The 14,232-nt window shown below is 40.0% G+C and overlaps 1 protein-coding gene across 1 annotated transcript; it reads left to right on the forward strand.

The window, feature by feature from the left end:
• Positions 1 to 1,967: 1,967 nt before the first annotated feature.
• Positions 1,968 to 10,009, forward strand: LOC130723551 (cadmium/zinc-transporting ATPase HMA2-like). Its single transcript, XM_057574653.1, has 9 exons — positions 1,968 to 2,256; positions 2,479 to 2,641; positions 2,776 to 3,100; positions 3,205 to 3,407; positions 3,631 to 3,833; positions 4,096 to 4,130; positions 4,214 to 4,233; positions 4,315 to 4,509; positions 9,962 to 10,009. The coding sequence occupies exons 2-8, from the start codon at positions 2,509 to 2,511 to the stop codon at positions 4,329 to 4,331; spliced, it is 936 nt and encodes a 311-aa protein (XP_057430636.1). The 5' UTR covers positions 1,968 to 2,256; positions 2,479 to 2,508; the 3' UTR covers positions 4,332 to 4,509; positions 9,962 to 10,009.
• The last annotated feature ends 4,223 nt before the right edge of the window (positions 10,010 to 14,232 follow it).

Below are 14,232 nucleotides of genomic sequence, written 5' to 3' on the forward strand. Positions count from 1 at the left end.
ATGGATGCCTAGTGAGTGTCATGTCATTATAACTTCTGAAATCTCAAATATGGTCCCTCAGTTTTTAGTATTAAGAAATGTACCATACAATGTCTTATGTTTTTAATTTTAATTTTATTTGGGGTAAATTTTGACCTAATTTCAGATCTCGTCTTGTTCTTCATCCTCTTCTTTGTCTCATCGCCACCACGTTCATCTTGTCAGTCGTTCATCTTCTTGTCAAAGTTATTGAGCTGATGTGGTCATAATCTGGTGTGCCATTTTCTTCAGCTTCTTTGTCTCGTTACTGTTGTGTTCTACATCTTCTTCATCTCGCCGCTGATGCGTTCTTCATCTTCTCCATCTCGTCGCTGCTATGACTTCAGCTTCTATGTAGCGTTCTTCATCTTCGACGAGGTGATGGATTTTTCCTGCAATGGTCGCTGGCGCGGTGGCTAGGGTGCGGTGCTCGCGGTGGATGCGACTACCGCAACTTCAGGTTTGGGACGATGTTTGCGGGTGGAGAGAAGGGTTGTGCGCAATACCCGATATGCGGTGGTGGCGTTGCAGCGGAGAGGAGACCACGACGGGTAAGGTTCTCGATGTGAGTTAGAGCGAGGAAGGAGGAAGAAGAGAAAGGGAAGCCCGAAGAAGGTGGTGCGGCGCGGCGGCATTCTGCAACATTCTAGATCTAGGAACCACCACTGACCAAAATTGAACAGAAAACTCCCAGAACAATTGAATAACACTCAGATCAGAACAAGAACATGAGAGAGACGAGACAAAGGTGTTGGAGCGTGAGACACGAAGTGGTGGTTGGCCGGAGATGGTCGCGCCACGGTGACGACGACGGCAGTGTTGAGAAGCAACAACACATGAGAAGCAGCAAAGATGGGAAAATAAAATGGGTCTGTTTCTGTAATGTTTTTTTTTTCTAATTTAAAAAATAATTAAAAAAGTAAATAGTTGGAGGATAAAATGCAAAACTTAAATAGTTTAAGGACCTAAATTTAAAAAATAAAATTTATTAGTCAAACAGATGACATGGCAGCTAGAGTACACTAGGCATCTTTCTATTGGACACTAATTGAGGGGCATGGCTGATGTTTAAAACACAACCAGCATTTTTAAGTTTGCCTACTTTCTTTTGGTAAAAATCTTTTAGGGAAGAGGAATGAATCTCGATTATCATACTAAATAATATTTATATGGCTTGATTTTTCATTTTTCTAATACCTATCTCAAACCTTAGTATTATATACTATATAGTTACTTAATTGTTTTTTTATCTAAGATGATTTTCCTATTTGACCTTGTATTATACACGACTTTGGTTTCATTTTCACACTTACTAATTAAGTGGAATGCAGTGGAGAGAAGAGTGAGATAGAAAAAAAAACGTAAGACACTACACCAGAAAAGGGCTTTTACAGCGCCCCTTTTACAGCGGTTTAGGTGGCAGCCGCTGTAACAACACAAAGACGGAGCGGTTGATGGGCTATTACAGCGTTTTATTAAACTAACCGCTGTAAAAGCATTACCTTTTAACAGCGGTTCTCTTAGAAGGCGTTGTAAACACGAAAACACGGAGCGGTAATAGGCTTTTATAGCGGTTTATATACTGACCGCTGTAAAAAATAGGTTCCACTATTTACAGCGTTTATTAAACTAACCGCTGTATAAGTAACGTAAATAATAAAAATCAAGAATTCAGGTTCTGTGGATCGAACCCAGGTTCCCTTAATAAAAGGCAATAGTCTTTCCACTAGGTTAGAATCACTTTATGATAGATTTGTACAATTTATAGTATTAATATAAGATTTAGTTGATTTCTTTAATAATTGGTTCAAAAAATGTTCTGTGTGGGATTCGAACCCGAGGCACCACAGAAAATATAATGAGTCCTTTCCACTGGGCTGTTACACGCTTTTTGTCAGTTTATTCGTTTTGTATATATAAGTATTATTTTCTTTATTGATTTTGTAAAATTACATCTGTAACTGCAAACCCTTATTTTTTACCAGTTACATCTTTCACCACTCTGCTACCTCACGACGTAATCTCGACCTGCTTCTTCTCTCAAAGCCCTCGCCACCTCCTGCCTCCGCCGTCCTTGCCGTCGCCGCCTCCATCCCTTCCGCCTCTGCCTCCGTCCCTGCTGCGCCGCTGCCTCTCTTGTTTTGGGTCGCTTCCTGCACGGTTGTTGCCCTGTTCTCATTATCAACCTTCCATTGTTCCTCAATCCTCTCCACAAGCAATTTTCCTCTTCCTCATAAGGTAATACTTTGATCTGATGCTATGATGTTCTTCATTTTTGTAACTGCACAGCCTAGGGTCTGAGTTGGTTTTGCTGCTGTTGAAATTTCCTGAAATTTTCTCCATACTCTATGCTATTAATCTTTTATTTGTTCTATTCACACTGTGTTTGGTTATGAATATCAATTAGGTAGCTTCAATTTTGGCTTTACAGCTAAGAGTATCAGTTCAAATATCAATTAGGTAGCTTCAAATCATTCACTGAAATCTTCTATGTGGGGGGCATGGGGGAAAGTTGCAAATGACACAGTGGTGGCAAGAATGTCAAAACTGGTTGAAGAGGCTTCTAGCAGAAAATCTCAAGCACAGAGATTCATAGATAATTTTTCAAATTACTATATTCCTGGTAAGTATCAAGTACATAGACAAACTTTTCTGTTTGAGGAAATGGGAAAAAAATCTTCACTAATTGTTAAATTCACTTTCAGTGTTATACTTAGATTGCTAAATATGTTTGCATCGATTTTTGTTCTATGGCAGTGGTTGCCTTGATTTCAGCTAGCATTGTTGTGGTTCCGGTTGCATTAGGAGTTCCTGATATTGAGCCTTGGTTTCATCAAGCAATTGTAGTTTTATTGAGTGGATGTCCTTGTGCTCTCATCCTCTCCACACCTGTTGCAGTCTTTTGTGCTCTCACAAAAGCTGCAATAAGTGGATTACTGCTGAAAGGTGGAGATTATCTCGAAACACTTTCTGGAATTAAGACAGTGGCTTTTGATAAAACGGGAACAATAACAAGAGGAGAGTTCTCAGTGACAGATTTTTGTGCTGTAGATGACATTAGCATTGAGACCTTATTATACTGGTAACTTTTATTAATTAAACATAAAAATGTCAATCCATTGTGTTTAGAGATTAATTTATAACTCTTTGAAGACTAACTGGATTTTGTTAATGAAAACATTGAAGGGTTTCAAGTATTGAGAGTAAATCAAGTCATCTAATGGCAGCTGCACTAGTGGAATATGGATTGTTGCACTCTATAAAACCAGTCCCTGAAAATGTGGAGAACTTTCAAAATTTTCCAGGGGAAGGAATTTCTGGTACAATTGATGAGATAGATGTCTATATAGGCAATAGGAGAATTGCTGTCAGAGCTGGCTGTGAAAGAGGTGATTACAAAACAGTGCCTTTAGTCTAATTCTTGTAGGATTTCTAATTTTAGCATGTGTAATTTATGACAAGATCAATAATTCAAGAGTGGATCTATAGTCCCCTTTGGGTGCAATTCAGGTTGATTTCAATATTCTATCTGCTTCATTGCTCATAGTCACATGTTTATCATTTAATTTGTTAGTATATGCACTATGTTGAATCATTTTATCATGTTTATAGTCAATAGCCACATGCAAGTTCAAAGTCACGAGACTTCAACCCAAAAACAATGCTGTGAGCCAACTCTAGTTGGAGTCTTCAGCCTAGTTGATGCTTGCAGATCAGGTGCTTTGGAAGCAATAGAAGAGCTAAACTCATTAGGTGTGCGATCAGCCATGCTGACAGGCGATAGTGCTCAGGTTGCTAAATTTGTGCAGAGCCAGGTATTTTCACAATAATCTGTACTCTAACTAACCAACAACCTAATGACAAGTGTATGTTCGGAAACTCATCTGAATACCATGGTGAAATCGAAATCATGGTTGATAGAAGCAACTTCCCTTAGCTTTTGCTTCTGTCCACCATAATCTTGGCTTCACTGTGATTTTTGAACTAGTTTCCTAACATGCACTAATGTCTAATACTGCTTGTTATGACATGTACTTCAACTTTGAACTTATAAAACTTTTGACTCATTCTCTGCAGTTGAACAAAATTATATTTCGTGGGATATCATTGAGGTATAATATTAACTCGTTATTACCGTTTAGTACGTTTATATACAGCGGTAATAATGCTAAGTGCTAACAATTTGCTGCTACAGATTCTGTTTGCACATTGCAGGTCTGTAACGATATAAATTTTTCATACTCCCAGCAACTAAGATATTGCAGCTAATTACTGGAATTATAAATGGTGATGCAGGTGTTAAATCAAGATGAGACACCTTTGTTGTAAAGTCTTGTATTTGGGGAGGGTGTTGTGAATGATGCTACATCAGTGGTGCTTTTCAATGCAATCCAAAGCTTTGACCTCAATCAAATTAATTCTTCAATTGCTTTGCACTTTTTGGGCAACTTCTTGTATCTGTTTATCGCAAGCACATTGCTTGGGGTTTTGGTAAGTTTCTTTCTCCCTCTAATTCTCTCAAGCATACATCACATAGACACAGACAAGATCTATAACAAGGATGAGCATGCACATAAAAATTTGTAAGGCTTGTGGCTCTGGTCTAATGTTTTGATAGGGACTTAATCCACAAGCTAAAGAAAGACTACTCTAAGGTGTACACACGCAGGGGCAAAGTGGGAACAACCATCGATTCCACTACCACACATGGGGGAAAATAACTAATTGATGAGCTGGCAGATCCTCTTTGCAGAGGATCAGGCCAGAAGGTGTGTATAAACACCTGAGGGGGGGGAGAGAGAAAGGTAGGCATCATTTCTGTTAGAATTGGGAGAGAAGGGAACACTCTCGAATTGTTCCTAGCTTTATTGCTTTCTGTATTTTGCTTCCATTACTTCTGTATTTCCTAAGAATTTCTGGTGTTCTCATCAGAAATTCCCTATCAATATATCAGTAATTCAGTTTCTTCTTCCTAAAACCTCTGGTACCTATCATTGGTATCAGAGCTCCTGATCTAAAGGGAGCTTTGTATGGTAAATACCCGCGCGCAGATGGAGCACAGAATTGAGAACGTGGAACGAAATGTCACTGAGATGAGAACGATGGTCGACCAGCTTCACGAGCTGATGCTCCACCAAGAGCGTCGCCGGAGCAGGGGAAGATCCCACACACCCTGTCGCCGTCACCGCACTGAGAGTCGTGTTTCAGACCCATCGCTAGATGACTCTCGGAGTTCTCACTCTGTCGTCCTCCGCCACGATGACGACTCACCCAGACGACGCATCAGAACAGGAAGGAAGATAGATCTTCCTTTGTTCAACGGTGAAGATGCCCATGGCTGGATCGTTCGGGTTGAACGTTTCTTCAGCCTCAACCACATCGACGACGGCGAGAAGGTGAAGCTGCTCGTAATAGCTATGGAAGATCGCGCTCTGAATTGGTTCCAATGGTGGGAGGAGCACGCTCCAGAACGTACATGGGAGGTGTTCAAGGAAGCGTTGATTCGAAGGTTTCAACCCGAATTGGTACAGAACCCGCTTGGACCATTGTTGAGTATTAAGCAGACAGGGAGCGTAATGGAGTTCAGGGAGCGATTCGAAATGGTCGCTGCACCACTGCGACACTTGGATCGGGAAATGGTCACTGGTATCTTCCTGAATGGACTCAAGGAAGAGATTCGAGCTGAACTCAAGCTATATCCACTGGGAAACCTTGCTGAGGTTATGGACCGTGCTCTGCTCCTTGAAGAGAAAAACAGAGCAATGCGTTTGGGGAAAGGGGGTGATGAAGACAAGCGAGGATGGAAGGAGAAGGGGATGACCACTTACAGTTACAGAACAGCTAATCACTGGGTGGATGGCAGTAAATGGAAGAATACGAATTCTGGAACCACGGAGACAGAGAAGAATGCTTCTGACACTAAAACAGGGGAGCAGAAACCACAAGAAAAAAAATGGACTGGTGGACAGAGGCTCACTCAAACAGAACTCAATGATCGCAGCAAGAGGGGATTGTGTTTTAAGTGTGGGGACAAATGGAATCGGGAGCATGTGTGCAGAATGAAGCACTATCAGTTCATGCTAATAGAAACTGGGGAAGAAGAGGAAGAGGATGAAGCGCCTTTCTATGAAGCTGAGTCAGAAGAATTGGTTATGGAGCACAAGACCTTACTCCTTTCTCTGAAGAGTAAAGAAGGAATCACCACCAGCAGATCATTCAAACTGATGGGACAGTTGGCTCTTGAAGGTATTGAGAGGACAATTCTAGTTCTCATAAATTGTGGTGCTACAAGTAACTTCATTTCACAGGGATTGGTCAATGAGCTGAAACTACCTGTGACTGAAACAGTAGCTTATGAAGTGGAAATAGGAAATGGAGACAAAATCCAGAATCAAGGAGTTTGCAAGAACTTACCCATATTGGTACAAGGTATGCATCTAATCCAACATTACTATGTACTAGAACTTGGGGGAACAGATTTAGTGCTGGGAATGGACTGGTTATCTAGTTTGGGAGATGTGAAAGCCAATTTTAAGAACTTAATTCTGCAATGGAAAGTTGGGGGAAGGAAGATGGTATTAAGAGGGGATCCCACTTTGAGCAGAACCCAAACTTCTTTGAAAGCTTTGTGCAAAGCCATGCACAACAAAGGAGAGGGGTTTTATTTAACTTGTGAAGACCCTATGTTAAACACCAGAGGTGAAGAGGGGATTTCAGAAGAGATGGCTGCCATCATAGCTGAATTTCCAGAAGTCTTTCAAGACTCTCCAGGGCTTCCACCATCAAGGAGTTGTGATCATGCTATAACCTTGAAGGAAGGAGCAACAATTCCCAATATCAGGCCCTATAGATGCCCTTATTATCAGAAGAATGAGATAGAGAAATTGGTGAGAGACATGTTACACTCAGGGGTTATCAGGACAAGCACAAGTCCCTATAGCAGTCCAGTGATCCTAGTAAAGAAAAAGGATGGGGGTTGGAGGTTCTGTGTTGATTACAGAGCCCTAAACAAGATGACTATACCTGATAAATTCCCAATTCCTGTGATTGAGGAGTTGTTGGATGAGCTGGGGACTGCCCAAGTGTTCTCCAAATTGGATTTAAAGTCTGGATACCATCAAATTAGGATGCAAGAGCAAGACATTCCCAAAACAGCATTTAGGACACATGAGGGACACTATGAGTATGTGGTAATGCCCTTTGGGCTCACCAATGCTCCATCCACATTCCAAGCTTTAATGAATCAAGTTCTCAAGCCTTATCTCAGAAAATTTGCCCTCGTCTTCTTTGATGACATCCTTATTTACAGCCAGGATGATGAGACTCATAAGGAACACTTGAGACAAGTTCTGCACACTCTCAAGGAAAACCAGTTGGTGGCCAATCAGAAGAAGTGTTCACTTGGGAAGAAGCAATTGGGATACTTAGGACATATCATATATGGACAAGGAGTGGCTGCTGACCCTAGCAAGATTCATGACATGATAGACTGGCCTATCCCCAAGGATTTGAAGAGCTTGAGGGGTTTCTTAGGATTGACTGGTTACTACAGAAAGTTTGTCAAGGGATACAACAAAATAGCTTTTCCTTTAACTCAACTATTGAGGAAGGACAACTTCTGTTGGGATCAAACAGCCACAGAAGCATTTGAGAAATTGAAGATTGTTATGACTACCCTACCAGTTCTAGTGGCTCCCAACTTTGACAAGCAATTTGTGGTTGAGGCTGATGCTTCTGGCAAAGGGATTGGGGCTGTCCTTATGCAGGAAGGAAGACCCGTGGCTTACATGAGCAAGGTTCTGTCAGACAGAAACCAAAACAAGTCTGTCTATGAAAGGGAACTCATGGCTATTGTACTAGCTGTCCAAAAGTGGAGACCCTACTTGCTAGGAAGAAGTTTTGTGATCCACACAGATCAAAAGAGCCTCAAATACTTGACTGAACAGAGAATTATAGGTGAAGATCAGCAGAAATGGATTACTAAGCTAATGGGATACAATTTCACAATTAAATACAAGCCTGGAATTGAGAATAAAGCTGCAGATGCTCTCTCAAGGAAGTTTAATTTCTCTGCTATCTCTGTAGCTCAATGCCAAGAGTGGGAGGGATTAGATGAAGAATTGATTCAGGATGCCAAGTATGGTCAAATGATCAAAGCTCTCATGACTGATCCAAACTCTAATCAGGAATTTGAGTTCAGAAAGGGGTTGCTCTACTTCAAGGGCAGGGTAGTAATACCTAAATCATCACCTAGGATTCCCAGAATATTGGAGGAATTCCATAACTCTGCAGTGGGAGGACATGCTGGTCACTTCAGAACTATGAAGAGGATTTCCTCCCTCTTTTACTGGGAAAACATGAGGACAGATATCCAACATTATGTCCAAAGTTGTGAAGTGTGCCAGAGGAACAAGTATCAGGCCTTGAGCCCTGCTGGTTTCCTTCAACCTTTGCCCATTCCTTCTCAAATCTGGACTGATATCAGTATGGATTTCATAGGAGGGCTACCCAGGACTATGGGGAAAGATACTATACTAGTAGTGGTGGATAGGCTCACCAAATTTGCTCATTTTATAGCACTATCTCACCCCTATTCTGCAAAAACTGTAGCTGAAACTTTCATTCAAGAAGTAGTCAGGTTACATGGTTTTCCTAAGACCATTGTTTCTGACAGGGACAGTGTATTTATGAGTTCCTTCTGGTCAGAACTATTCAAGTTAGCTGGCACTAAGCTGAAATATAGTACAGCTTACCACCCTCAGACAGATGGTCAAACTGAGGTGGTAAACAGATGTGTGGAGACCTATCTGAGATGCTTAACAGGGACCAAACCCAAGCTATGGCCCAAGTGGTTAGCATGGGCAGAATACTGGTACAACACTAACTACCATGCATCCCTCAGATCTACCCCTTACAAAGCTCTATATGGCCAAGACCCTCCAGCAATCATCAGGGGAGATGTGACACAAACAGCAGTAGAAGAGGTTTCTAGGCTAACTGCTGAAAGAAACCTTATGCTAGAAGAACTAAAAGCTAATTTGGCTCAAGCTCAAAATCAGATGAAGCAACAAGCCAATAAGCACAGAAGGGACATTAAATTTAATGTGGGAGATGCTGTTTACCTTAAGATCCAACCTTACAAACTTCAATCCCTAGCCAAAAGGACCAACCAAAAACTCAGTCCAAGGTTTTATGGTCCCTTCAAGATTATTGAGAAGATCAGTGCAGTGGCCTATAAGTTACAACTTCCAGCAGGATGCTTAGTGCACCCTGTATTCCATATATCCTTACTGAAGAAATCTCTAACTCCTTCAGTTCCAGTCCAACCATTACCTCAGGGACTATCTGAAGCATGGGAACTCCAAGTGGAGCCAGCTACTGTACTAGATTCCAGGGTCAGTTCAACTAAGGAGATGGAGCTACTAGTCCAATGGAGGAATCTCCCTGAGTTTGAGAATTCTTGGGAATCCCTGCATCAATTCCAGCAGCAATTCCCAACCTTCCACCTTGAGGACAAGGTGTTTTTCAAAGGGGGAAGTGATGATAGGGACTTAATCCACAAGCTAAAGAAAGACTACTCTAAGGTGTACACACGCAGGGGCAAAGTGGGAACAACCATCGATTCCACTACCACACATGGGGGAAAATAACTAATTGATGAGCTGGCAGATCCTCTTTGCAGAGGATCAGGCCAGAAGGTGTGTATAAACACCTGAGGGGGGGAGAGAGAAAGGTAGGCATCATTTCTGTTAGAATTGGGAGAGAAGGGAACACTCTCGAATTGTTCCTAGCTTTATTGCTTTATGTATTTTGCTTCCATTACTTCTGTATTTCCTAAGAATTTCTGGTGTTCTCATCAGAAATTCCCTATCAATATATCAGTAATTCAGTTTCTTCTTCCTAAAACCTCTGGTACCTATCATGTTTCTCCATCACCTTGTAGACAGGTCTTCTCAGTGCTGACATCATTAAAAAGCTATACATTGGCAGGTATAGTATTGACACTTTTGTCATTTCTATCGTCTTTTCAACAGTAACCATGATGGTATTCCACTGTTTTATATTGTATATATGCAGTTTATTCATAGTAAAAATGTAGTTGTAGACAGTTTCATGATAATAAATTGAGTCCCGGATTCTCGCAATCTCAGATTTTGTATGTTTTGTTAGGTAGACATAAAGTCTACAGTTTATGGAGAGTTCACCAGTTAACTGGTGCTAAATGTTATTAATCCATTATAAATGATTTCTTACAATGTCTAAGTGAACGTGTTTTATCAAATAAGTGAATAACCCAATGAAAATATCACGATAATGACAAGATTGCATGAGGCTTGTTTCTGGATTTCTAGTATAGACTATAGATTATAGACGTATACTTCGCTCCTGAATTCTTATTGTGTATGAATGGTATCATTCTCAATTGTCTTAATTTTTCTTGTTGTTTAAGAAAAATAAAGTTACATTAGTTCAATGGAATTGTTAATAGCTTGGCATCTCTCCGTGGGTAACTGTGTGTATGTCAGTTTTTGTGCTTCTATATTGAGTGCAAGGTTTTTTAGAGCTTCCACAGGATGATTTGAAACAATTCTTTACTGAGGTTCAACAATTTTCTCCTTTATTCCAGGCACTCTACAGATCGTGAGGTTGCTCTTATGATGCTAATGGCATACCTTTCCTACATGCTGGCCGAAGTAAGTATTAAAGAACTACAGTGATGCTCTTGAGATGTTGTTAACATTTGTCATTAGCATTATGCTGATGTATCTACATCTTCTGCAGTTAGCTTATCTGAGTGGAATTCTCACCGTATTCTTTTGTGGGATTGTTATGTCTCATTATACTTGGCATAATGTGACTGAGAGTTCAAGAATCACTACCAAGTATGTCTCCTAAACAGTTTTCCTCTAGCTATATACGCTAATACGCCATCCGAGTTTATTATACCTAAACATATAATTTTTGTTCAACTCTCACAGGCACGCCTTTGCTACCTTGTCGTTTGTTGCTGAGACCTTCATCTTCCTTTATGTTGGGATGGATGCCCTGGACATTGAAAAATGGAAGTTTGTTAGTGATAGGTATGTCCCATGTCCTCTCAGAGACTAGTGCACACTGCAATCATTGAGACACTAACGTTTTTGTAACAATTGTTGAATGACATTCTTTCATGTCAACAAATTGTTGTTTTCTGCTTTTCTTTTTGGAAATTTTATCCTTCATTCTTGAATTGTTCGTCAGAAAACTCCCTTTTGTTATATAATAGAAAAACAATTCATGTGCCACGCTTGGTTTCTTGTGCAGCCCTGGAACATCTGTAGCAGTGAGTTCAGTATTGTTGGGTCTAATACTTCTTGGAAGAGCAGCTTTTGTTTTCCCTTTGTCCTTCTTATCCAACTTGGCTAAGAAATCGCAGAATGACAAAATCAGCTTCAGACAACAAGTATGGCTTATTTCTTTCAACGAGTTTCATTTTGTGGATTTCTTGTTCTAATAGCAAGTTATGCTAACAATTTTTACTGTGCTTATATGCTATACCTTGTTTTAGCTTATGTTACTGCGTTATACCTTGTTTTAGTTTGGTGATATGTATTGATTTTGCAGTCAGCTTTCATAGCTTTTGAAATGTGTACCCTTTCGGTTAAATTATGATCAATATTTCTTCTTTTCAGAAAAAAAAAAAAAGAAATGTTGATCTTTTGGCTGAACAGGTGTGGTAATTAATTCAACCAAAAAAAAAACAAATTACAGCGGTTACCGCCTGAAACCGCTGTAAAAGAAGACTCAAGTACAGCGGTTATTTTAGAGAACAGCTGTTGTAGGTATGTATTTACAGCGGTTTTATTAAATCAACCGCTGTAAATAATGAGTCTTTTACAGCGGTTAGAACCGCTGTTAAGGCTTTTACAGCGGCGGGATCTACAACGGTTCTGGACCGCTGAAAACCGTTGTAAAAGGACAAAAAAAACCGCTGTAAAAACCATTTTTTGGTGTAGTGAGAGATGTGATGAGCATTATAAACAAAATAGAACAGATATGAGTAAAAAATGAGGTGAAAATTATTAAGAATGCATGTAAATGAGTCATATACGGCTCATATTACAACTACAGGTCCGTTTTGTGGACAAGATAAACAGACAGATATGATAGTGTAATCATATCCTGCTCTTATTTGTTGTTTGTTGCAACAACAAGATAGGATAGCGAAATCATGTCCTTTATCTTATCGTGCCCATCATGTACGAGGAAGAAGATGGGTCGACTGTGGCTTATGGGCTCGCACGACAGTGTTACAACAATGGGCACGAAGATTACGAGAAGGCTTGTTGTGGTGATTGATTCTGATGCAAGTACGAGGAAGAACATAACAGGGGCTTGGATTCGATGTAATTTATGGGGGGTCTGTATAAATGGGAGCCATTTTTGGAGCTCATTTCTTCATGGTAGAAATTCCCACTTTCTGATGGTGGATTGCAAAATCCAGGTCAAGAAAAAGTTGAGCAAAGAAAGGGTTTTCCAGATCCAGCACAGGGGGGAAGGAAGGGAGAAGGATCGAGGGAGAGAGGTTGAAGGTGACTTAGCGACTCCCCAATCTCCAAATCTGGTGGTGGTGGCAATTGTGGCGGGGTGCATGTGGTTGATGGGAGGGATTGTGGTAAAGAGGAGGTCTGGAGGTGGAAGAAGAGAGGTTGTGGAAAAATTTTAATTTTTAGAAAAGGATAACAAAATGTTATTTTTATTATTTAAAAAATGGAAATACCTGCTATCTGTTCAGTCCACCCTTGTAAAAAGGTAGCACTAAAAAAAATTCACATATTAGATGTTCGGATGCTCCCTAAATTTTTCATCCAACTTTGAGGAAAGTCCACGTGATCTGGACATGTGTGGCATTTTAAGATAAGTTTTTGATCCTTAATATATACCTCATTTTTCGTTTTTAGTCTTTACAATTTTCTTTTGTGTTTTTCGTTAAATTATCAATTTCATTTTTAGTCACTGACATTAAATATTCCATGCAAATTTGAAGGAATTAAGTCTACGTAGATCTAACATGTGAAATTTTTTAGTACTTTTTAATATTTAAATTACACATGAAAATATTGATCTACCATATATTCTCTCTCCCTCACAACCGAGCCCCTTCTCCCCCAACCCTTGCCTCCCTCTCCACCTTCCCCTCAGGCCCCACCTGCTCGCACCCCTTCCGGCATGACTTCTCATATCCCCCGCCACCCTACACCATCTCATCCACCTTCACTATTTACCCATTCTGCCTCCTTGACTAGTCCTTCTCCCCTCACACTTTCTCTGCCATCTCCGATCCCTCTCCCTTTAGCTTCTCCTGCCCCTCTCTCCTCCAGCTTCCCCTTACAAATGTCGTATCCTTGATTAATTTTAAAATAGTGAATACATAATAAATATTATTTCTGCATTAAATTTTTTCTTTTATTTAACATATATGTATTCTTTACAGGAAGTTATCATGTTCGAGCAGACATTCATATTTTCGTGAGACTAACTTTTTAAGCAGATTTATTTTCACACATAAGACTAACATAATACTTTAAAGATGAATTGTACCACTCGACCAAATTACTCATTTCTAACAAGTACATTTACATTTTCAACGTTTTTACCTTTATTATATGGTTTTCCATTTTATCCCATTTCTTTTGATGGTGCTCCACCACCACCACCACCACTAATTAACATTTTTGGCATCGATTGTGAGAGTTATGAAACCGAAAGGGAATGCATTTTGTTTAGGGAGGGCCTCCTCTCCCCTTCCGAGTCTTCTTGTCTAGTTGATTTTGTGAGACCCACCGCCCACGTTAAGATTTGAATAATGTTTCATCCACACCTTTCTTTAACGCTCTGTTTGGTAGAGTAGAGAGAGATAGAGAAGAGAGAGTAGAGAAGAGAGAGTTTGAGTAGAGAGAAATATGTGAGAAATAGAGTAGATTTTGAGGTTGTTTGGTATGATAGAGATAAAGAAGAGAGAGATCATAAATAACGAGGTGGAAGAGAGAGAAAAAATTAACTTTTGATTAAAATAATATTTTTTTTAATAAATGTAAGAAAGTGACGGTTCAAAACCGCCACTAAATACCTCGAAAATGCAAAAAAAAAACAAAGTGGCGATTTAAAACCGCCACTAAGTATTTGAGAATTGGAAAAAAAAAATAAAAAAACTGGCACATGGCTCCTCCTCAG

The sequence above is a fragment of the Lotus japonicus genome, chromosome 6, assembly GCF_012489685.1.
Source record: "Lotus japonicus ecotype B-129 chromosome 6, LjGifu_v1.2".
Taxonomy (NCBI): domain Eukaryota; kingdom Viridiplantae; phylum Streptophyta; class Magnoliopsida; order Fabales; family Fabaceae; genus Lotus; species Lotus japonicus.

Excerpts from the sequence above, each read along its gene's own strand:
- LOC130723551 (XM_057574653.1), top strand. The coding sequence starts at position 2,509 with ATGTGGGGGGCATGGGGGAAAGTTGCAAATGACACAGTGGTGGCAAGA. Across the intron at positions 2,642-2,775 it reads TTCAAATTACTATATTCCTG|TGGTTGCCTTGATTTCAGCT; the intron begins GTAAGTATCAAG and ends GTTCTATGGCAG. Across the intron at positions 3,834-4,095 it reads CTAAATTTGTGCAGAGCCAG|TTGAACAAAATTATATTTCG; the intron begins GTATTTTCACAA and ends CATTCTCTGCAG.